The following is a 23,348-nucleotide window of genomic DNA, read 5'->3' on the forward strand; positions in this document are numbered from 1 at the left end:
GTATACTTTTGGCTGCAAACTGTCTACAGAAGAAATGGAGATGCTGCCAACCTGAGCAAGCTGTGGGGAAGGAAGATAAGCAGTGTGGTTATGAAAAAAATTATATTATCTATGCTTGGCAAGCAACAGATAAATTAATCCAATTCTGTGAGAGATTTCTTCTCCAGATACAATTACTAGAGATTAAATTTGTATTGGAATGGCTGTCTTACAACTGATGATAGCTCTCATATCTCCAAAATTTTTTTAATAACTCAAAAATTGTCCAAGAGCAAACAAGAACAGGTAACAGGTCCCTACACATTTCCTTCATCTTCAAGCTCCCTTGCTCACCTTCAGCAGCTGACTGTGCTTTTCCAGAACCTTAGAAGAATCATCTTTGATGATGTAAGTAAACCCATTATTTTATTTGTCATGAGAGCATAAGAAAACCTGACCTTAAAAGATACATCACGTTAGTGGGCCATGATTTGGACAAACCTCTCTGAAGAGGCATCTTTCCTGGAAGAGCCCTGGCAGGTAAAAAGCTTCCAAGATTTGATTTCTAGTTACATTGTCCAGCCTTACCATCCAAGTTTTTAAAGAAGCAATGTTAGTCTAATGAAGAGTTAAAGCTTAAGGAAACAAAAATCTGTACTGGTGAGAAAGCAGACTTAAAGGTACTTCTCCACTTGAAGCAAACATCAGAGCTTTAGTGTCTGTTTGCCAGCATCTTATCTCCTCCAGTGACTCACATTCTCTTTTCCCACCCAGACAGCTTTATAGGCTCTGGATTTTTATGACACTCCCTCTGGCTGAACCTTTTGACCTGGCCTGCAAGGAGGGAGAGGAATCAGAAACAGAAGTGGAATTAAAAGACAATGAAAGGTAACTCCAACCCTCTCCATAATTCCCAATCACTTTGGCTGTTCCTGCCAAGCAAACAGGGCAGAAATAATTAACACCACTGGTGTAAAAATCCTCTCTGATGGTTAGCCACAAAGTTTCCTTTTCCTTTACTGTGAGGCAAATATACTCCTCATATACTCAGTATATTTTTCCATTCCCTGTCTGCTGGTTGGCCTGGTGAGAGACCAGGGATTCGGGTCACCTTGCAGGGGGTCCCTCCAGAAGGAGGATAGATGAAAACAAACCAAAACTAAATTATTCTCCCTGTTCCTAAACTGACAGGAATGAGGACCCCAGCCCACAGTTCATAGCAACTGCATCAGAAATAGAAATGAACATTGAAATTCACTGCTTCTCTGCCTCTCTCCTCCAGATCACTGCTTCCCACTCATGCCACTGAGCATGACTGAAGATGACTGAAGCCCAAATAAAGACCAAGTTGCTTCTCCTCCCTCAGCTCTGTCTCTCTCCCACCTCCTATACCCCCTTTTCCAACCAGCATATGACTTAAGACTGCACAATGCAGGGAGAAGACAGTATTAGATGAGCTTAAATGAGTGTTTAGGGGTCCTCTGATGATGAGAGAACCCCTTTTACTTCTGTTGCAGTTTTTATGTCACGAAAGGGTGCAAAAAACCATAACCCAAGACTCTTCTTTGTATGATCATGAAGATTAGAGATCAGAAAAAGCAATTAGACCATTCTGTTCCCCTCTGCAATGAACAAGCAAGGTTTCTGTTGAGAACAGTTCTGAAAACACTGAAACAATCTCTGTGAATAGAGCACCAGATGACTGCATAAGCAGGGTGGAGCTCCCATTAGCTTTGCTGTAATGAAAAATTTGACTGAAAGTTTATATAAGCTTAGTCATCCTTAGTGCTGCCCTGGGAGCTGCTCAGAAGCCACCCTTGGCATTTCTCACACAAAGCAACCAGTGCCAGTTCAGGAAAGGAAGAGACTTTCTATTTTCTACTGTTCCTGAAACAAAACTACAGTTTTTCTCTTGCTCTGCCTGCAAGGCCCATCAGTGTTTTCACAGAGAACCTCTGCTCCCAGCCTGTTATGCTTGTGAAGAAATATGTGTGCTTTCAGACACTATTTGGCCAAAATAAGCACCCATCCTGATGCTACTTTTTTGAAGTGGTTTGCAAATAAAAACAAGCAAACATTTTGTGCTTGCAGGATTGGCTTATTCCAGCTCCCTGTAAAATGCAAACCTTATATATTCCCTGGGGCTTCTTGCCAGCCTTGGCCATTTTCCAAAGGGATCTTCTAGTCCTTCCAGGTATTTTTTTTTTATTTTATTTGGCTGCCACGGAAAATAACTCAGCAAAAAGCAGAACAAAATTGATGGAGCCAATGCCCAAGCTCCAGTAGAGTCAGCTTTGGATCTCCACACTCCTTTATTCTGCTTTTAATAATTTGAGGGCTTTTATCCCACAGTGACTGTGCTTACACATAACCATCAGTATTCACCACAAGAACCTGGTTGCCAAAGGTCTTTCTGAGTAACATACACATTAAAACCAGCATTATATACACTACTCCAAGTAAGGCTACAGTTCTCTCTTGGTTTCCCTGCCCCTATCTCCCAGTCCCTGCTTGCCTGAGAGCTCCACTCTAGGTTCCCCCTGCCACCCCTGAGTGTGGAGAGGTCACAGGAGATCAATGTCCAGGTGATTACTCAAAAAAAACATGGTTTGGGAAGAAAGCAGGGGCAGATGGGCAGAGATTAGAGATTTCTGTCTTTTCCAAAGTGAAGGGCAGGCAGGGGACACTTACCCATCACCTCTTTGGCTTCAAGCAGGAAGAGGTCACTCCAGGGTCCACACCCTGCAGAATTCAGCACACACACCCTGATGATCAGGTCTTTGAGTGGGTTCCAGGTGGTCAGATTAGCTTTTGTATCCTGCACAATCATCTCCCCCTGAGAGCAAATGACAGCAAACTGTAAACTGTGTTAAGCATAGAATGGTTTGGGTTGGAAGGGACCTTTCTAAAGATCACCCAGTTCCAACCCCCCTGCCATGGACAGGGACACCTCCCACTACACCAGGTTGCTCAAAGACTCATCCAACCTGGCCTTGAACATAGCCAGGGATCAGACAGCCACAACTTCTCTGTGAAAACACAGCAAATATCTTTCAAATCCACCTTCTTCCACTTAAAAATCATTACATCTTTGTCCTGTCACTACAAGCCTTTCTTACAAGTCCCTCCACAGCCTTTAGGTTCTGGAAGGCCACTATAAGGACTCCCCAGAGCCTCCTCTTCTTCAGGCTGAACAACCCCAGCTCTCTCAGTCTGTTCATAACAGAGGTGCTCCAGCCCTCTGATCATCCTCATGTCCCTCCTCTGAACTCACTCCAACAGCTCCATCTCCTTCTGGTGACAGGGGCTCCAGAACTGGACACAGAATTCCAGGTGGGATCTCATGAGAGCAGAGCAGAGGGGAAGAATCCCTTCCCCTGACATGCTGCCCACACAGCCCAGGGTACAGCTGGCTGAGAATTCTAGTAAAAAAAATCACCTTCAAAACTAAACAAAACCATTACTGGGTACTTCACTGTACAGCACAAGGTTTGGGAGTGGCCCCTGGGTCTTAGACCCAGTTTTGCCATTCACTCAGGCTGTTGTCTTGGGTTCTCTTCCCCAAAATTGCTACTATTTTCACAGGGAAGGAAGACAGGAAGTTTTATGATTTCCTCCTTTGAAGTCCTTCCACTGAGGTTGCTATAGAAAAAAAAAAAAAAAAGACACACCTCGTTTTGTGGCTAACACACTGCACAGCCTCTGACAGCTTTAATCCAAGGGAGGAGTCTGTTTTGAGTTCTTGACCAAATCCCAAATGACTTCTGAATTTCATGGCCAATTTTTGCTTAGGATGGCAAGGCCTAAGCATTCCCAGTAATTTTGTGGATTTTCTACACATACATAATTTGCCATAAACCAGGAAGATTTGGCTGCCACCACTGAGACAATGTAAATTCAACAGGAACTCTAAATATTGTAATTCAAAGTCAATGACACTGACCTAGGATGAAATGGGTCACACAAAAAAGGAAATAAGTCTCTTTGCCCTCTAGCTGTCTATTATTACAGGCTTGCTCATCATTAGTAAGCACTGGCTAAATACACATTCAGAAGAAAGAAACCATAACAAATACTGTGAATTCAAAGGCAGGTGGATACCTGGAAAAAGGTCAATGCTGAAAAACAGATGAAAGGCCTTCTACCTCCACCTTTCAACTTTTGCTTTATATGTATTATAAATGAAATAAAGGAATCTGCAACATTCTTTCTGTGATTTGCAGTGCAATTCATTCATTTGTTAAAAATACACCATTGCCACTAAAATTTGGAAAGCCAAACCCCAGTCACAGGAGAGAGAAATCAGAGATCTTGCACTGTCTGAACTGCATTTGGAACAGCACTAAAAAGAGGCAGAGACAAACTGAATTCTCTCTATATATTGTCCTTGCTGGAAAAGGAATGGTAGAGAACTGGTCTGCAAATGAATACTCAAGAAATATGCCAGGAATGGAGAAAAGGGCTTAAATCTTGAGGCTAAATACTGATGAGCTGTGGCATGTCAGAATAGATCCCTTTACACAAAAGCAATACCAGCAATCCAGTCCCCTGCTATGGAAAAGGGATGAAGGACCTTAATGCCAATAAAAATCAATCTGAGCATCCTCCAACTCTGTGCCCAATGGCTCAGCTCCCCTCTCAATCTGTTACCTGAGTTACATTATCCTGAATCCATTCCAGCCTGTAGCCCAGGACATTTTCTTTCAGCACATCAGGAGCCACACCTTCCCACTCCAAAATCAGCCCAGGGTCTCTCTGGATAACATGGATATTTTGTGGGGTGCTGCTTGGAGCTGAAAGCAGAGGACAGAACAAAAATCACTCCGTGCAGGAAAATAAGTGAAAAGAACTGAAAAGGCAGTTTCAGTCTCTTTCCCAAGATCAGCTGAGAGACTTTGAGGGGGGAGAACAACTTCTGCAAGCCACCAGCACTATGGTTGTTAAAAGTGGAGAAGACAAGATTGGTCAGCACCTCATTTTTTTCTGAGATCCTCCCAAAATCTCAGGGAGATATGCACAGCATGCAGAAGCTGGATCAGTTTGTGTATCACACATCATTGCTGCTAATTATTTAGCACCAATAATTTGACTCCTTATTATTAAGTTACATGTTAGAGAGAGCCTTAAATGAGGCCTATCTCCCTTTCTGCCTCAAAGTCAGGACTGCTTTCCTGATTTTGTCTGCTTACCAAGCTCCAGGGTCTGGAAATAAACCCTGTCAGTGAAAGGGGAGCTGCCCATCTCATTGCTGCACTGCACACGAACACTGTAGTTGGTGGAATGCTTCAGGCCTTGCACACCATAGGCAAAGGGGGGCACTGGGGTGACTTCTGTGGAGACCTCCTGGCCATCTGGTGACTCAGCTACCTGTGCCAAGAGTGAAACCAAAAAAGCTGTTACCATCAGCCAGGTGATTAACAGGTCCAGAGGGATAAGAACCCATTACGTGGTTCCTTTGGGAACGTGTAAGAACAAATATGCTCCCAGTGGTGTTTAAAATACTGCAAAACTAAGATTCAGGAGCAATACCTTTATTTGGTTTAAGTGACATCACTCTCCTAACTCTGGCAGTACAGTTTTCACCACCTGAAAATTTGGCTGCATGCTTTAAGAACATTACCAAACCTGTGTTACAAATGCTGCACTTGATTACTGTTTCCTCTCAGAAAACTAAATGTGCTCATTGCTTGGAGTACCAGCAGCTGAGTTCTGGGGTTTCTCTAAATTAGGGCCATGAAAATTGGTAGAACAGCCTCCCTGTTGCCTGGCATCACCTTTTTCTCAACTCCTTTTTCAGAAGTTTGTATATTTTCAGTTCAGTAGTGGACTAAAGACATGGTAGTAGCTTGTTTCAACTAAACTGTTCCAAATCAAACTGAAAAGAAACTTTTTACCAGTGCTGCAATCCCTTTTTTCTCTCTCTTTTTTTTTTTTTCCTAAATTCAAACTTTCAAGCAACATGAATGTTAATTTAAATCTGATGTCACTGTGTGCTTTTAATGCAGACAAGTTCCATGTTCCTGCTTTTGTACTGACAGAAATCACTGCACAGCTCCCAGGCTCAGCCTCTCTTTCTTCTCTAATGTGTGTGAGATAGCAAATTTTAATCTGGGATTAAAAACATGGTGTACTGATAAAAGTGAAACATTCATGAAGGGTTTACATAGCAGTCTTTCTCCCTTTCTCCCTCCTCTTCTGCTCATTCTCAAATGCACTTTTGGCACACTGATTTACTTGGCTAATAAACCCAAAGCATCTCAAGTTTCCTTAGTAGAAAAGCATATTGTTGTCATTATCAGCATCATCCAAAGCAGGGCAAAACCAAGCAGATGTTTGTGTAAAACCCTGTCAGTCTGATGCTGTGTTTCTGTTCAGCAGTTTGAAGAGTTTGGGCTCTTAGATTTACCCCCTTTATGCCCAGGAACCTGCTTGGGTTGACAGTGCATATAGGTGGCAAGTCCCCAGAAGGAATTTGTCTGAACGTGGTGCTCTTGGGGCACCCACTGCAGTTCCTGGGTGTCAGAAAACCACAGCCACGTCTCAATCCTCCTCCTTTTTCTGGGAGGTTCCTCCAACCAGAAGTGGAGCCGTGGGGAGCCAGGAGTGTGTGTATTTTCACAGGGAAATGTGGGTCAGTGTCTCTCATAGAATCCCTCAAGTGTGGGAGACAGAGGAAGAAGGGCTTTCTGACAGAGCCAAGTTACCCTGCCCCCAGATCCAAATGCAGGAACTTTGTCTTCCCTAAACAGAACAGAAAAGGCTTAGAAAAAGGGGTGGGAGCCTGCTGAGTGGACAGAAACTGAGCTGCTCTGATTTAGCCTCACACATCCCATCCCCCTCCCACCCTGTCCCTGCCAAAAGGGAGAGGGGAGACTGAAACCCCAGGCTGATTAGCATTGCAGCCTGCAAACCAGGGAGAAAAGGCTGTTCCAACTGGAGATAACTTGCATTGTAAAACAGAGGAAGAAAACCATTCCCAACCGAGAACAAGAACAGAAGCAGCAACAAAACCCAGAGATCAGGGCCAGCTACACTGAGGCATTCTTTCTGCCAGTGGGTGAAAACAAGATGATGGTTTCTTTCACTTATGAAAGGGAATAAATATCGTAGCATGAGAACTCTGGTTTCCTGTCCAAATAAAAAGAGGACTGTAAATAAATCAGCCAGGCTGCTTCCACCATCCCTTGAGTTCATAATCCTCCTTACATACTTGGCAACACCCCACAGAAATTCCACTCCAGCTCACACTGATGCTGTAATCAGGTAGGGAAAGCACAGGGGCCCAATATTTACACCTGGCAGATAAATTAATGGGGAATGTGCCCAGCTGGGATTGCATGGGGAATGCTTCAGGAATTACCATTTCTTTTTGACACTTGGTTACCAGTTCTTTGATCTGGTTTTACAGCTAAGTGTGCAATGCTAAAAACTAACTCTGCCTGAAGCTGGACACATAATGTTGTTCCCAGAAATCTAAAGTAGTCCATTTTTTCAGAGATGCTGAATACCCAGCATCTGGTCGAGCTAAAGACCCTTGATTTTCTGTACAAAATTGGTCTTTGATGATGGGAAACCAATCAAGATTTAGAGGCAGGGCTTAAAATTGCTCCGAAACATGCAAACAGGCCTGATTTTGTATCTAAAATCCCAGTCTGTCTCCTACTTCCATCGTTCCCACCTCTCCTGTACCACATCCTATACTTTGCAAGCTCTTCATCCCTTGGGCTCATCGGCAGGTCTGGATCTCAGCATCTCCCCTGGCACCACACAGCCAGGGCTGAGCTGACACAGTAGTCACAGCACTGGACCAAGTTGCCAAGGGCCATCTGCTCCAGGCTGGCAAGGACCCTGCAGCCACCCAAGGTGCTTCCTGTAGAGTCTACGACTCAGGTTTGGGCTGGATGTTAGGAAATATTTTTTCACTGAGAGGGTTGTCAGGCATTGGAATGGCCCAGGACATGGTGGAGTCACCATCCCTGGAGGCATTTGAAAGGCATTTGGACCTGGTCCTTAAGGACATGGTTAAGTGGTTGACTGTGGTGTTAGTCAAAGGTTGGACTGGATGATCTTGGAGGTCTCTCCCAACCTAAACATTCTGTGGTTCTGTGACTCACTGCCACAGAGACCCTGATGTGATAACCTGCCAGGAGGGAGAATCAGGCCAGTCTCAGTTTCCCAACTGGACACCTCAAGCTCAGAACCAGCCCTGATGTTTGGCACCTATTTATGCTCCGAGTTGCATCCTGTTAAGCTTCCATGTTTTAAAACTGTGGAAAAAGAATCCAAACACTGTCGCAAAGCAGCTAAAAGATACCCCAAGCACTGCTGTGGCTCAGGGAGTCTCATTCTTCATGCAGGGCAGGGGACAATCCAGAGGGGCCATACCTGAAGAGTGCAAGAGTGGAGGGGTGCACGGCCATCAAATCCTGGCACCCAGACCACGCTGGCATTGCTGCTGGTGACTTGGCTTACAGTGAGATTGAGAGGCGGGAGAGGCATGGCTACAAAGGAAACAAAGAGACCTTTCAGTACAGGCAGAACTAAGCAGGTATTCACAGAAAGTGGCAGAGGCTTGAGGTAAGAAATGATGCAATAAAATCACCGAGAGAAATGGTACAATATCGCATCGTTAGAAAGCGTCCCTGGCTGTCACCAATGAAAATATCACCTTAACACTGAACAAGCTATTGCCATCCATTCTTTAACAGTCCAGCACACTTGCTTGATGCAGAGGTTGATCTCTTTGATTGCAATGCCAGTGTTTACTCCCAAGATCACCCCAGTGATGTTTACACCCAAAATACTCAGCCCTTTTCCCTGCCCCCTCCACTGCAACGCACAACCCAGCCCTGGCTGAACCTACACTGGGAACCAAACCAGGGCTTTAAAATCCCTTCCCTGGTTCTCAGCTCAGCCCCCCAAACCAGCTCTGCCAGCACCTGTTGGAAGGTGTTTTGCTGTAGTTGAAAGGTGTTTTGCTGTAGTGACCCAAACACCCTACAGCTAGATTTGCAGTCAGGCTGTGAAAGTGCTGCCTCCAGGTGTCCAGGCCAAACTCTTCCCAAAACACCCAGGGAATCAGTCTGGACTGAAAAATGTGCCCTCAGCATCCAGGCTTGGGATGCCTGAACTCAGCACCCTTTTACAGAGTGGCACTGAGAGGCAAAGTGAGTGCTGATAACACTGAACAAATAAAGGGCAGAGCCAAGAACAAAGTCAGGATCCCAGGACTGGCCATTTATATTTATATTTGTACTTCCAGTCACCACAGACCACCACCAGAGTGCTGTCCCTCTGCTCTTGCTCTGACACACACCTCCAGCATGATGTCCCATTAATCTGAGCTCTCTGGCTTCCTTTTAGGATCTTCAGTGCTTTCCTTTGTCTTCTCTTATTCAGTAATCTGAATTCACAGTAATCTGACAGTAATCTGACATAGTTACTTCCTATTCTTCCCATATATACCCCAGCTCTTTTTCAGCTCCTGAGTCTGTTTTTATTTAGGCATCTCACTCCTGAAAAAAACCACCAGCTTCACAAATACTAACCTCTTCTCTCACCTTTTGATAATTTTAATAAATCCTACGTAATAAAACCAATGCAGCCATGAGTAATATTTTTCCTGCAGCTCCTGAACAAGTTGTACCCTTAGGAGTCCCCTTTCAGAACCTCAGTGATCCTCAGGACAAGGCACTGCCTACAGACATCTCTTGAGCTGTACACAGTGGAGTGAAAAAGTAATTGCAAACCAGAATTTCTCTAGCTGCAGAATTTCTCTAGGGGCCAGAGAGCCCCTTCCTCTCTCACTGCACTAAGGACAACCACAACACCACCCTCTGCATCTCCACAGGGCCATGAGGCAGGAGAAATGCTGAGGCCAAAGCTCCCTTCCAGGTTTCTATGGAGGGCCCAGGAGGGAGGATGGGGCAGGGAATAGATTGTGGCACAGATGAACCCTGTGAACCCTTTATTGTCTGGTTAACCAGTTACCAGGATTTAGGGCAGGGGGCTGCCACCTGGATAAGAACAGTGGGTGTGGGGAGGAGGTGGGGCAGTTGAACACTGAGTGCAATAGAAGATGGGCAATGAGTTCTTTGACTTTCAGTGATAAGCCTTGCAAGTTAACTTCAAGCCTGTCCTGGTTTCTTTCCTTTTTGATGCTGGGCATTCAGATTTGGAAGCTCTTTGAGGGGGAACAAGCTTGTCTCACTGCTTGCTTGGCTATCACTGAAACATTGCCCTTAACTCAAGTCTTTTGTAAGCACTATAATAACTTTATCATTGAGCAACACCTCATTTTAGACACTTGGCAGCAGGCCCACAGGAGGTAGGGGCTATACCACCAGTGAAAATAAATAATCACAACACTCTGCAATGCAGACAACCACTTGAAGAGGGCTGGCTTGCTAGCACCTTCCACAAGCTGCAATCTGGAGAAGGGACAGATGCATTTCCCCATCTGGGACCAAACTCTGGGTGGCCCTTTCCTGTTGTGCTCTGAAACGCAGGATACGACCCCAAAAGTCTGGGCTGCACAGATGAAGGAGAGAAAAGGGAGCCTGAAAGCAGGGCCTTGAGTGTTAACATCAGGAGAGTTAACTTCCTCTGTGCTTGGAGAGTGGCTGGAACAATGGGGCTTTGTGTAAAGCTGGGGGCTGGGGGCTACAATAACAGAAATTTTCTGCTTGGAGTACACCCAGCACCTTGTGGGCACTACAGAGGATAGATAATGACCAACAACAGCAGCAAATAGGAAGAAATGTTAAGGGTTTGTAAATGTCCCAGGGAAAAATATTTGGCTCTGTAAACACAGGAGAAACAAATTGTTTAATACATTCTAGAAAGTCCTCACTAGCAGATGGATCAGGGTAAGAGAGGAAGGATCTGATCATGCCTGTACAGACTGCTGCTCCCGGGAGTAATTACACTGAAATCTGTAAATTCACAGAATAAAGGATTAAATAAACACTCTATGGGCCTGCTCCAGTTCCTGTTGGTAGCATTGTTAGGAGCTTTGCTTTAATTTTAACAAGGTTGTATTAGATCTTCAAAACTTTTGCTCTTCAGAAGAGCCTCATCACTTCCCTAAAGTTTATTCATATAGCTACTCTTTTGACTTATACTTGAAGCATTACAGGTAGAAATTCAGTGAGTACAGCACTGGACTTGCTGTTTAAAACCTGTTTTTTCTTATCTCTAGGGCATGACACATATTGCTGCAGCACTTGAGCTTGCTCTTCATCAGCTCTAAAAAGTGTGTGTGTGTGTGCCCACGAGATTGTGAGGGTCATAATTCCCTCCCAAAGAAGTTGTGTGGGTTACTTAGCTGAGGATTGACAACTATGGGGCATTTCTGGCTAATTGTAATTGTTGGTAAATGAAAGAATTCTGCAGACTGTATATTCTGTAGGTAGTTAAAAAAATAAAAAAAATCTATGTTAACATTAAAAAAAGAAAAAAGTTTGTTTATGATAAATGCTATTTCAAATTACAGCTCGGTGAGATTTTTTAAAAGCAAAATAGCTTTGTGAGCTAAATTCTATCCCAGGATAAAAATATCCATAGATACATTCCACAATAACTAATTCCCCTGTGTAGAAAAGCCTTGGAGGCAACAACTCCAAACACTTTTAAATTAAGCTATAAATCTTACTAGTCCAGAATGCTGCATTCTTGGCATAGCAGTAACCACAATATCCTGAAGAAAAACACACTGTAAGAGCAGTGGATCTATAGCTGGATTTTAAGTTACCATTTAATAAATATTAGCTAAGACAACTCTGAGCTCTGATACAGACATAAATTCTTGCTCTTACTCACACTGAGCAATAAGCTACCACTTGGAACAAATTATTTTTGTGACATGACTCTCCTGGAACTGATAATCATGTCTTTTAATCCACATCAAAGCATGACTAAAAATTCAAATGCAGAGGCATCTCAACAAGAAGAGGAGGGGAAGAGCTGATTGCTCTGATTATCCTCGTTTCAGTCACCTGAAGGAACAGAGGAAACGTGACATAAACTTGGGGGCTTTCAAACTGCAACTGGAGATGCAAAAGCTTGGAGTTGTTTGAATGAATTTTTAAAAAGCAAAGAATCAAAAAAATAAAATCCATAAAAACAGGGTAGGCAAGCAGACTTCAGTGGCCACTGGTGATCACACTTCTTTTAGCATCTAATCTGATGCCAATGGGAGCAAGCAGAAGTAATGTCCTCTGTAGATCTAACAATATCCATCAAACTCCAAGAATGAAAGATTTCCCCAACTACAGATTTATATCCACCATCATCTCTCACAAGTAATTTGAGAGCTGCTCTGGCTCTCTCCTTTTTGAGGAAAAACCTGTTATTTGACATCACATTCCCACCCCTGAACCAGATGTGGGATCAACAGCCTGGGATACATCCTTGCGCAGGAAGTGGAAGCTGCTGTTAGAGCACAAAGCCTTGTTTGGATCACTCACAGCCCAGCCCCTGAGGGCTGCTGGAAGCTTTGAGACAGCCTCTTGCACCAAGGAGCCCTGTTTTCCCTCCCAAACCAGTGTGCCCAGCCCCTTTTCTTGCTCTCTCTCACCTTTAATTTGAACGGTGGCTGTCCGAGACGAAGACAATCCCTTCACGTTGTGAGCTTCGCAGGAGAAAACTGTGCTTTGATTAATACCTGGAGATCAGCCAAGAAAAAGGAAACACAAACAGCTCTATAATCCAGCCTTCAGCAGAATCTCAATTGTGTGTGACATCCAGTTCAAGCTGTACAGGCCAGAGGAGGGCTGAGCTGGGCGCCGACCAAAGGCACCTGAATTTTGATGTAATTAACGTGCTAAACGTGCTTTTAATGGAGAAATGTGGCAATACAGAAGGGCTTCCACAGAAGCTTTGGAAAGCACTGAAAAAGAAAGATGAATCTGGCAGAACAGCAGTTCAGTTAACAGACATCCACTCCTCACTTTCTGGTGAGCATCTTTGGAGCAATGCCTGGGGTGCTGAACCCCATGTTTATGCAGTGTCCAGTGCTGGAGACCACAGCAGGCCACCTGAACAACAACCACCTTCTTCTAACTGGGCTCTAAGCCTGGGGCAGAACTCCAACCAGATGCTGCAAATTTCAAGGTAAAGCCCACCCTTGCATCCCTCACCTTGCATCAGACTTCCAAAGAGACAAAAGAAGTGGAAGTAAAATGATAGTGCATAACACTGAGGTTCTTTCCAGGGGTGATACAGTGCAAGTCCCCCTCTTCTGTGACCAATCATCCATCCATCCATCCTACAGGGTCTGAACATGGCATAACACTGATGTCCAGCTGCTCCAAGATGCAGACAGGTATTGCTAAGTAGTCAGAATTGAGGCAGATTTGCACATTTGCCTTGGAGCAGTGTGCTCAGCACATGTTTTGACTTGACTCTCAGTTGCCTTCTAGGGCTCCCTCTGAGAAACCTTAATGACTGGCACAACATGGGCACATAATTTAGGAGGGAAAAAAGACCTCAGAGCTGCAGAGAGCAGCTTGCACAGTGCTTGCCTTTGCCCTTTGATTCATGGCCTTGCAAAACTGTAAGTGGAAGAGGGGAGGGAGTGCTATCAAATGAAAGAGCAAAGGGTTTTAGCTTCTGCTCACCCTAGTGACCCAGAGGAAAATGCTGCCAGCAGGCTCAGGGTCAGGCAGCACAGCAGGGCAGCACTTGATGTGGTTGGCATGTCCCAAAGAGAGACCCAAACACAACCCTGCCCTGAGGAAAGAACCAAAACACACCACAGACCACAAAGGCCAGGTTGGATGGGGCTTTGAGCAACCCTGTCTGCTGGAAGGTGTCCCTGCCCATGAGGGAGGGATTGGAACTTTGTGATCTTTAAGTTCCCTTCCAACCCAAAGCATTGTATGGATCTCCTTAACTCTCTTGCACCATTGCCAGCACTGCTTTCCAAATCCAATCATCTTTTTACCAAACCAACTGTTTGCTGAATCTTCTAAATGTTTGCCTTTTATGCAGTGCTTTATGATCCTCAGTGTCTGACACTTTCTTTTGCTAGCAATGTTTGGTTTCTTACCAACTGGCAATCTGACCACGCAGCTTGTGTCCTGCCAAATTTTTTCCATTGCAAAGACAAGATCTTCCCAAGGGACACCTCAAAGAACACTGAAAGGGGCAAAGAAATGTGCCAGTGAAGTAGCAATTCACTTGGAGAATCTCTAGGAGCAGATGCCCTTCTTCAGATCTCCATGCCACTGCCTCACAGTGTCATAAGTTTTGTGAGGCACCCTGGGATGAGTGCAGTGGAGAAAGGGACACTTATTTCTTCACTGCCTTTCCCCTCTTGATTATCAATCTTCTCAGTTTCTATTTCAACAGGCAGATTAAGGGAGAAGTTTTCATTTCCAACTTGGAACAGCATAGAGTGGCTACCTAAGAGAGGGAGCAGATGATAAAGCCATTGCAAATCACAAACTAGGTTTTGATTTACATATAAATTAGGTTCCAAGGGAAGGCTTAATAGGCTTGGATAGCTCAAAGGTTGGACAAAGATGTAAAGAAACTCCTCCTGCATGTAACTGTATGAAGAGGGCCCAGAGATGACTCCAAGTCACAAACCCTTTTCTTTCTAAATAATTAAACTTTGGCTCAGGACTGCTGAGAATAACAAAACAGCAGCAAATAGAAGAAGTAACACAAAGCTATTTGACAGCTAACTAAAACAAAGCTACCTTTAGGAGGTAGCTACAAGAATAGCTGTGGTCAGGCCCTGGCAGGGATATTTCACCCTTTTCCTGAAAGGCTGAAGAGAGGTCCAAACACCCACTGGCTCCTGAGTTCTTCAGCTGACACTGCCAGGGAAGGCAGCTTCACCACCATGTGAGTGGTGCTCACTCTGGGACAAACCTCAGTCTCTGAGGATACCAACAAGCCCACTTCAGCACCAATACAACCACTCTAAAAGTGTCAAACAATTACATGAGGTGGGCAGGTTACAAAGATAAGAGCACCCAGCAAGCCTGCAAGAACAGAGAGGGTGGGAAGAGAAAGCAGTGCATGCCATGGCTGTGCAAAGAAGGAGGAGGTGGTACCTGTTCTGTGTGAAAGCTTGGAAATTTCCAAGCCAAATGGCACCAGCAGTCACTTAATATAACCAGGGACATCCTCCATGAGGTGGAACAAGAGGCACCCAGTGTGTATCTTTACCATAGTGCAAGCCCCACCCAAGCTCTGAAGAGCCTGTGTACATCAAGCCAGCAGAAAATACCCAGTGCAACCATCAGCTCTCCAGATGATCAGGTTTTGTATGTTTTGTATGTATGTCTGGTATGTTTGTATGTCTGGTTTTGTATCTTTGCATGATCTCTCAGCCCTCCATGTACAATTAAAGACCATTCTCACACTATGTGGCTCCCTAGTGTAGCTGGGGAGCTCTCCTCCTCCTCTGATGCTCACTCAAAGTGAATTCTGCTTTGGCAGCAGCCTTACCTGACACATTTAAGATGGAGGGGGAGATGTCTGGAAGCCCCACTCTAGAGTCTCCCATCCACCAGACAATTGTCACTGGTTCAGGGGGACCAACAGCAGCACAGGCCATATGAAACGGGGCATTAGGGGACACGGAGACATCCTCAGGTTCCACAGTAAAGTAGGGCACACCTAGAAAAGCAACAGACAAGTGATAATAACTGCAGAGACTCCTTTTGTCTCATGTTTATTTCCACTAATACCAGTGCCCAACATCTGACCTGCTTCTATGCCTAATTCAAGTCCCTCCAAGCTCTTCACAAGAACCAAGGGTCAGATATGCTGGATTACCCCAGGGCATGAATACATATGTGCATTAGAAGAAGTCAGAGAGAGAAGAGTGCCTGCTTCCCAAAATGCCTTTAAAAACTCTTTCACTGGGTCTCCTTCAAGACTCCCCTATGAAGCAGCTCTTAGTGGCAGTATTTGCTCACTCTTTCAGTAGGAGAAATACAGTTTAAAGAAGCAATGGTCAGTGACTTGAATGGTAGCAGACACCCCTTTAAATGACACCTAATCCAGCTGCAGATACTTCTTGCCATGTATTAAAAAAACCTGAAGCTTGTCAACGTGTTGGACCAGTGGCTGTAACAAAGCCATGAACGAGGAAAGAATCCCCCAGGTGAGTGACCTGGATCATTTATAATCCTCTCTCCACAGCTTAATTAACTGCAGCTGCCTTCCAGCATGCAGACTGCCTTGGGGTTAGGGGTAATTTGTTGCAGAGCTTAAGGCTATCCATGGACAAAGCTATCTTGATAACTCCAAACACTCCTGCTCAGTCCAACAAGCCTTAAGTCCAGTCCAGAGGGAGCACAAGGCAGCTGCAATGCTCCCTACCTCAGGTCATCTCTAAATGACAATAGCTGAGTGTTACTCAAGACATCAAGAAGATGTGGTTGCTCTCATGGGCAATGTGATTTCAGTGCTTCAAGCTAACAATACAAAATTCACCAGTCACCAGCAGGACAGCCAACATGTGCTTCTGAGGCTTGGTGGCAGAGAAACACCAAGTTCCCATTCATCCTCAAAAGATTTGGGTGTCAGGCATAACAGCTACTGGTGGTGTCTACACTAAAAACAGGTGTCCTCAAGTCTAAGAAGTGTGTTCTGGAAAATGCTGATCTGCTGCCTCATAGAAACAGAAGAACCAACAACACTGTGCTCACACTGCCTGATCCTGGCCCAAGATGACAGGGCCAAGTGGCACCAGTTGGTGTGACATATGCTGAGCACCTCCAGCAGCAGGCAATTAATGTAGGTATCTAAATATGGATTTGGAAGCATAAGGCTTGGCATTTCCCCTCTGCTCCATCTGAAAGTGGCAACCTTGGTCTTACACTGACCATCCAGTTGCTGTTCTGGTCTTTCAGGTGGCATTTTCTCAGTGCCTTTCTCACCTCCTGGCCACTTCCTTCAGAGAGGCAGGTAAGTGAACAAACTGAAACAGGGCTAAAAATAATTCACTTCAGGAATGATGATGCCTATCTGTACAAAGGCTAATGCTCAGGGCAAGTATATCCAGTATCATGATTTACTGCTGATTTTTGCTTACATGTTTTACTTGATTTTTTTATTGCAGTCATACATAAACAATAAAAGTGAATAAACTTTCCAGATACCAGCTGTGATACCAGCTGTGACACCTCCTCTGACTGCTTTCCTCTCCTTCCCCAAGGAGGACTAGAAGAGAAAACACCACAATTTCTCCTCCCTGCCAGCAGGATCCCAGCCTCCTGTCCCTTTGCCATGACACCCAAGGTAACCTTTCAGGAGGCTACTTCCCAGCTTGCAGGTTTCTCACTTTGGGAGCAACTAACCACATCAGAGAAGACCACAATTAAAAGCTCACATACTTCAGCTGACTCATCCAGCTCAGGAACTTGCACTGCCCCTGTGTGAATGTTACCTGGATACCTCACTGCCTGCAACACATTTAGCCTCCTAGTTCCTGGTATCTTATACCAGGTGAGTGCCAGCACCCACCTTTCACAGATGCACCATGGAGGAGGCACTGAGCAGCCACCAGCCAGGAAATCAGTGGCAAAGCAAGGAAACAAGACTGTCTATTCACTCTTCCAAGCCTGCATCCAGCCTGCAGGGCCAATTTTTTTTCTTCAGCTCAGTTATTAGACCATGTTGATTCAGGGGGATGTGTTCATCCAGGTGTAGCTGGGGCTCTGACTGCAGCCAGATCAGGGGCTAGCAGCCCCAGGAGCAAACACATGGAGAGAGGTGTAATTTCAGAGGGAAAGTTCTGTAAGAAACATAACCTGTATTTTTCAGGTAGTCACGTTCCACAGGATGCCTCTTAGATTACCTCTCCAGGCAACAAACACTATCTTGTTCTTTGTAAGGCCAGAGTCTAGTTTCTAAACCAGAAAACAGTTTCAAGATAATTTTGCTGTAGAAAATTCTGTGGAGTATTTTATAACATCAAACATTTCAGCTGTTTTACCAAGACAGTTTAAATACCACCACTACAAATTCTGCCTAAGTGGATCTCAAGGCAAATGTGAGCATAAAAATCCACTGGAGCTCACCTGAAGTTACATCACCAGGAGTACACACATTTTGTGTGGCACACTGAAAGGTTTCAGCACCTACTGAAGGTTGCAAGGGACCAGAGTAAAAATCCTCTTCCAGTCAGAGGACAATGGTTGTTATCAGTGCAGCAACCACTTGTAGACAAAGCTGGAACACCCAGGGAATACACACAGTGATAAGAGTGGGACTCAGAGGCTTTTACATTCCCTGGTGTTTCCTTATGCTAACAGCTGACACATTTATAAAAATCCAGCAGTTATCAGTAGTTGTTTATTTTTTTTCCCCCACTAACTCCCATTTCACATGCTTACAGGCTTGGTTCAAGTTTAACTACCTTCTGCTGACCTTGCTTTTCTCATAAAGGCAACCACTTGCATTTTTTTAGCTTGTGCTTCTGCTGTAAGCTTTGGCCTTCATTCTGAACACTCCTCCTCACCTAGGAGGTGGTTTTTACAACTTTGATATTTCTTGCCTGTGCTATCTAGAAGGGCTCCTTTGTTTTTCAGACAGCTTAGCACACTGAGATACTCAATCACTCCTAATGCACCCCCCATGCAAATGCAGCCACCTCTGGAGCCAGCCATGGTAATTGGAATAGAAATAGAAACACTGCACAACAGAAAGCATTTTAAGTTGTAAACAATTTTCTCCAGTTGAAACTTCACCTGAAAATGTAGGTGGACAAAATCCTGCCTAAAAAGGGATTGATAGAAAGTGCTATGAATGTTTCTGTGGCTCTCAATGAGTGAGGCCTTTGCTGTAAAGCACCCAGACCACACCACCTCCCATGACACCCTCCCTGCTCCCTCTCTTCAACACCTGATTCAGTTGGGAGCAAAAATGTTCCCAAGTACATCTAAGCAGCCCCTTGCTGCAAATACACTGTTCTTCTGCCCACTTCCTCACCAAATATTAAGCCATCCTATGACTACAAGCTCCTGAGGATACAACCCAATCATGGCTCAAAGAAAATTAAACTAGAGAGAGAAGCCACCAATCTACGTTGCACTGGGTGACTTCTTGGGCAACCATGTAGAAATGATTCTTTATCAGACAAGACTGGGCAAAACAGTGCTACCTGGCACTTCTCCCTAAACTCAGAATTGGGCTGAAACTGTAGCTTGACATCAAAGACCTATTTGGCTGATACACAGAGCCAGGCAGTGACCCTGCTTTGAGAAATGGGTTGGACCAGATGATGCCCATGGATCCCTTTCAACCTGAAACATCTTGTCATTCTAAGAATTATTTGGACACCAAAGCAACAACTGACTGAGGAGCTGGAAAGAAACATGTGTGCCTTAAAGGATCTTTCCCTTGTTTCCTGACGTGCCAAATAAACCCAGAAGGTAATAAACTGGCAGCTCCTCTCCTTGAAACTGCTCTCCTACCATTTCTTACTCTTGCTCTGTGTGATCTCACTGCAGGCAGCAGCGATGGTTCAGAGCCAAAAGCCTGTCACTGGAGCAATGTGCTCCCATCACTTCCACCTAGAAGTGGGTGGGTCAGTCCTGAAAGGAAACCAGCACTACTACTACTCCTTACCTTCCACTATGAGCCACACTTGCTGTGATTCTTCCTTCTTCCCCCCGTTCTCAACCTGGCACCAGTACTTCCCAGAATCTGTCCTCTCGACGGATTTCAAGCTGAAAAAAGCCAAAAGCCAGATCGATATTTTATGTGGATAAAGCATGTTTTTGCCCCAAAAGGACCCTGTGGTGTTTGGCAAACCAGAGGCATGGACCACACCCACTGAGACACAGCCAGCTCTGGGGAGGAGGGCAGCAGCTATCCAGAAAAATGCAGGGAGATGGGAGGCTCCTTTCTAAAGTGGGTGGAAGGAATCCTCAGCAGAGCAGACAGCCTTCCTCCAAGACGTCATCACAGAAAACCCATCATCTGTGTCCTTTGAGGATGGGAAAGGGTTGGTCATCTTGATCCTGAATTCTCTACTAGCCCTCAAGAGCAACAGCTGAGCCTACAGTGTCTGAGCCAGCAGGAAACTCCAAATCACAAACCTCCAACGAGCTGGACTGTTTTGCCTCAGCAGGTGACAGGACTGGTGACAGCCTCATACAGGCACAGATGGCTCAGAAAAGGCCCTGCCTCACCTCATCTGTGCTCAATTATTCTTAACCCCAAGAGTGCCTCAGACTGCAAAACTGCTTGGGCCTCTCTATTTGCCATTCCAAGGGGTCACACTGGCCCTACTCCAGCACAGGACCTCACCCTACAAACTCTTCTGGGTCCTCCCTTGCCCAGCAACAACTCCACTTCTGAGAAGATCCATCCAAGCAGGAGAAGGCAGCCATGGGGACCGAGTGGCACTCAAGTCATAAGCCTCCAGGTCAGGGGAGAATTCTGCTCCTTTTTCCATCAAATCTGTGGCATCATTGCTGCTCTTGGCAACAAGAGGCTGGTGTGGTGAGTAAGGGCACAATCTGATCCCAAAACAACAAGGTCTCAGCTACCAAAGGCACCACCAGAGTGACTGAGTGCCCAGCACTGTACAGATGTTGACTGCCCTCTGTGGGATGTGCAGCCATGCAGGGGTCCTCAGATCTGACACCCGCCTTTCTGATGCTAGCAGTCCAGCTCAGGGAAGGGAAAGGACATGTCAGGAAGAAAGAAAGACAGAAAGAGGAGAGTGCTTGCTGAAATGCAGAGAACTGACCCACTACAGCCTGATTTTCAGAGCTGTACCTTCAAATGGCATCAGCTGTCCTGCCCATCCAGCCGCATGGTCTGAAACACAGCAGTCACAGCAGAGAGTCACACAGTGGGTGGTAGAAATAATCACTTTAGAAGAAAGGAAAAAGGAGAAAAAGATATGGACACATCTAGATTTAGTACCCTACACTTAGCCCTGGTGCTGCAGAAAGTTCCCAGCAGGGGAAAACAAGAGGTGAGACAGGAGATCAGACTGAGAGACTGTGAGGGGCAAAGAGATTTAGGTAGGGGAACTGGAGGGAAGCACATGGTAGACTTCCAGGACAAACTCTTCTCACAGCATTCAGTAGTTTTACTGGGAACAGGTGGTTTTTTTTCCATTCAAAATGTTTATTACAAACAAGCTTTGGCACAGAGACTTTTAGTTTCTGGAACTGGGGAATTCGAACATTGTCAATCCAAGAAACCTGACAGGAGATGAAGCTGTAGCTCAGGGCAGAGTGATTCCCAGTCAGTCAACAATTTTGAACTCTTGTGGTGATGGCATGCTTGATTGTACAAGCTCCCTACATGGACAGGAAAAGCCAGAGCCAAAATTTGGGTCTTGCTTAATTCAACACTTCCTGAACTAGCTGACAACCCCCTTCTTCTGAAATAAAAGACAGAGAGAGCTGCTTTGCAGAAGAGAGTTTTTTCACCTCTGAGGAGGACTGATACCATGTGCAAATGTCTTAGGAAAGCCCCTGCAAAATGACTCAGGGACGTTTTGGGTGACAAGCACTCCCCACCAAAGAAAGGAAGGAAGGGGATGTAGTGCTGGGAGTCCCATATCAATTAACAATCCTCACCCTTTAGGCAGACTTGACAGCTCAAGAGAGAAGGAGAACGGGAATGAGTAGGAGAAAGAAAACCTATTTGCATAAGTCAGATCTCAGTCTTCTGCTGCATGGCAGAACAAGATGAACAAACAAAGCAAGAACACGGTTGGTTACACCTTGAAATCACGTCTCAAGCATCAGAAGCATTTGCAAAGCACCTGTCACCACAGTAGTTAGGAAAACAATGTGGTTCTAGTGCATAAGACCTCAGCCATCAGTGGCTTCAGTTCTGCTCTCAGTTATGCCCTGGCCATGTGTTGAAGAGTAGAGACCTAAGGACACCAGAGTTGCATAGATAGAGCTGATAGCAGAGAGCTGTGCAATAGTTTTCTGCAATATTCTTCCTTCTCTGCATCTGTTGTACCTGAGGAAGCCGATCCAGTGTTCTTCATCTACTGGAATGTACACCTGGTCTACGCTTTGCACCACTGCTCCATCCTTGATCCACAACATCTCGGGATCTTCCATTCCCTCGAGGCTGCAATTTAGTTTGACGGGTTGACCCTGGGACACCTTTAATTTGATTGGAGATCCTGTAAATTTCATACCTAAAAAAAAAATACTACTCCGCCCCACCCCCAAAAGAAGGGGGGTTGGAGTACAGCAAATTACTCTAGGTTGGAGGTCTGGAATTACATACCCTACCAGCACACATTGCAAAGGGATCTGTTAGTCTCAGCACCACTCTATTATGTCTGCTACGCAACAGTCAAAGGCAAACACTGAAAGCACAACTGCTGGAGAAAAGTGGTGGCTCAGTCCACACAGTGGGCTTTTTGCAACTCATCTAACATCAGGGTGAGCCTCTGCAGAGCAGTGCCTGGGACCAGCCAGGCGGAAACGCTGGGAGCTTTGTTGTGTTGGTGATCCAGCAGTCCTAAGCGTGTTAGCTCAACGTGGTACCACACCTCCCTCTTTTCCCCGGGCTTGAATTTCAGCCTCTGTGTTCCTGGGCTTCTAAGAAATCACTGTGCTTGCTCCATTGTATGCATTTGTAAAGAGCCGGGATATGAGAAAGAATCAATTATGTCTTATTATTCAGCGCACACTGTTCCTCTGCATTACACAGAAAGCTCCTCTGCAATTTGCAAAAGCCCTGAAAGCAAAGCCTGTGCCACAGCACACCTCGCGGAGGAGCAGAACTGTTTACAGAACAGATATTTCTGCCATGTGACGTGGGCGTGTGCTCAAACGAGCCTCCCCGACCCTTCAGTCCAGCCCAAGGACCACGTTTCACTCGAAGTGATGTAGTTAGGACCCCCGAGCAGCACGCCCAGAGTCAGTGGAGCTGCTGAGGTTTTACACCGACAGAGAAGTGAAGAGGATTTGGCCTAGAGCACTCTTCCATGTGTGGGTGGATGAGGAGTGTTTCCCTCGAGCAGAAGGGAATATATGGAATGTGTTACCATGAGAAAACACGGAAGCCAAGCGTGTAAGTGCATTTAAGAAAGAAAAGCATAGAGAGGAACCAGATGATCAAAGGAGACCGTGGGAAAGCAAGAAGGTTGGAAATGAATGTAAAGCTGGTTTTGTTAGGGAGAGTGGCCATTTCCTACGCAGTGGCACAGGCCTGACAGACCAGAACAGGTCTAGCCCAGTTCACCACTATGCCCTGGCAGTAGCCTCCACATTCTTCCGAGACAAATGACCCCATCACTCTGCTGCTCTTGCACAGCCACGTATCACAACACATTGCAACAGCACCCAGTTGATCAGCTGGGCAGCTTCCCACAGGATGCCTCACTAACCTACAGAGCCAGAGAGAAAAATGCC

The 23,348-nt window shown here is 45.4% G+C and overlaps 1 protein-coding gene across 3 annotated transcripts in view; it reads right to left on the bottom strand.

Annotated features, from left to right (window-relative positions):
* The window catches only part of TYRO3 (TYRO3 protein tyrosine kinase), a 44,736-nt gene that overhangs the window by 16,375 nt on the left and 5,013 nt on the right, over positions 1 to 23,348 (bottom strand). The window contains exons 2-9 of one of the 3 annotated variants that reach the window (XM_071744700.1): positions 21,940 to 22,123; positions 19,573 to 19,673; positions 15,442 to 15,612; positions 12,557 to 12,643; positions 8,365 to 8,480; positions 5,169 to 5,346; positions 4,630 to 4,772; positions 2,671 to 2,815 (exon numbers count right to left, since the gene is read on the bottom strand). In XM_071744700.1, the coding sequence (XP_071600801.1) occupies positions 2,671 to 2,815; positions 4,630 to 4,772; positions 5,169 to 5,346; positions 8,365 to 8,480; positions 12,557 to 12,643; positions 15,442 to 15,612; positions 19,573 to 19,673; positions 21,940 to 22,123 (1,125 nt within the window). Of the gene's footprint in view, positions 1 to 2,670; positions 2,816 to 4,629; positions 4,773 to 5,168; positions 5,347 to 8,364; positions 8,481 to 12,556; positions 12,644 to 15,441; positions 15,613 to 19,572; positions 19,674 to 21,939; positions 22,138 to 23,348 lie in introns of all 3 variants that reach the window. The other 2 variants (XM_071744701.1, XM_071744702.1) reach the window with 2 other exon arrangements.

Source organism: Heliangelus exortis, chromosome 5 (genome assembly GCF_036169615.1).
Source record: "Heliangelus exortis chromosome 5, bHelExo1.hap1, whole genome shotgun sequence".
NCBI lineage: Eukaryota > Metazoa > Chordata > Aves > Apodiformes > Trochilidae > Heliangelus > Heliangelus exortis.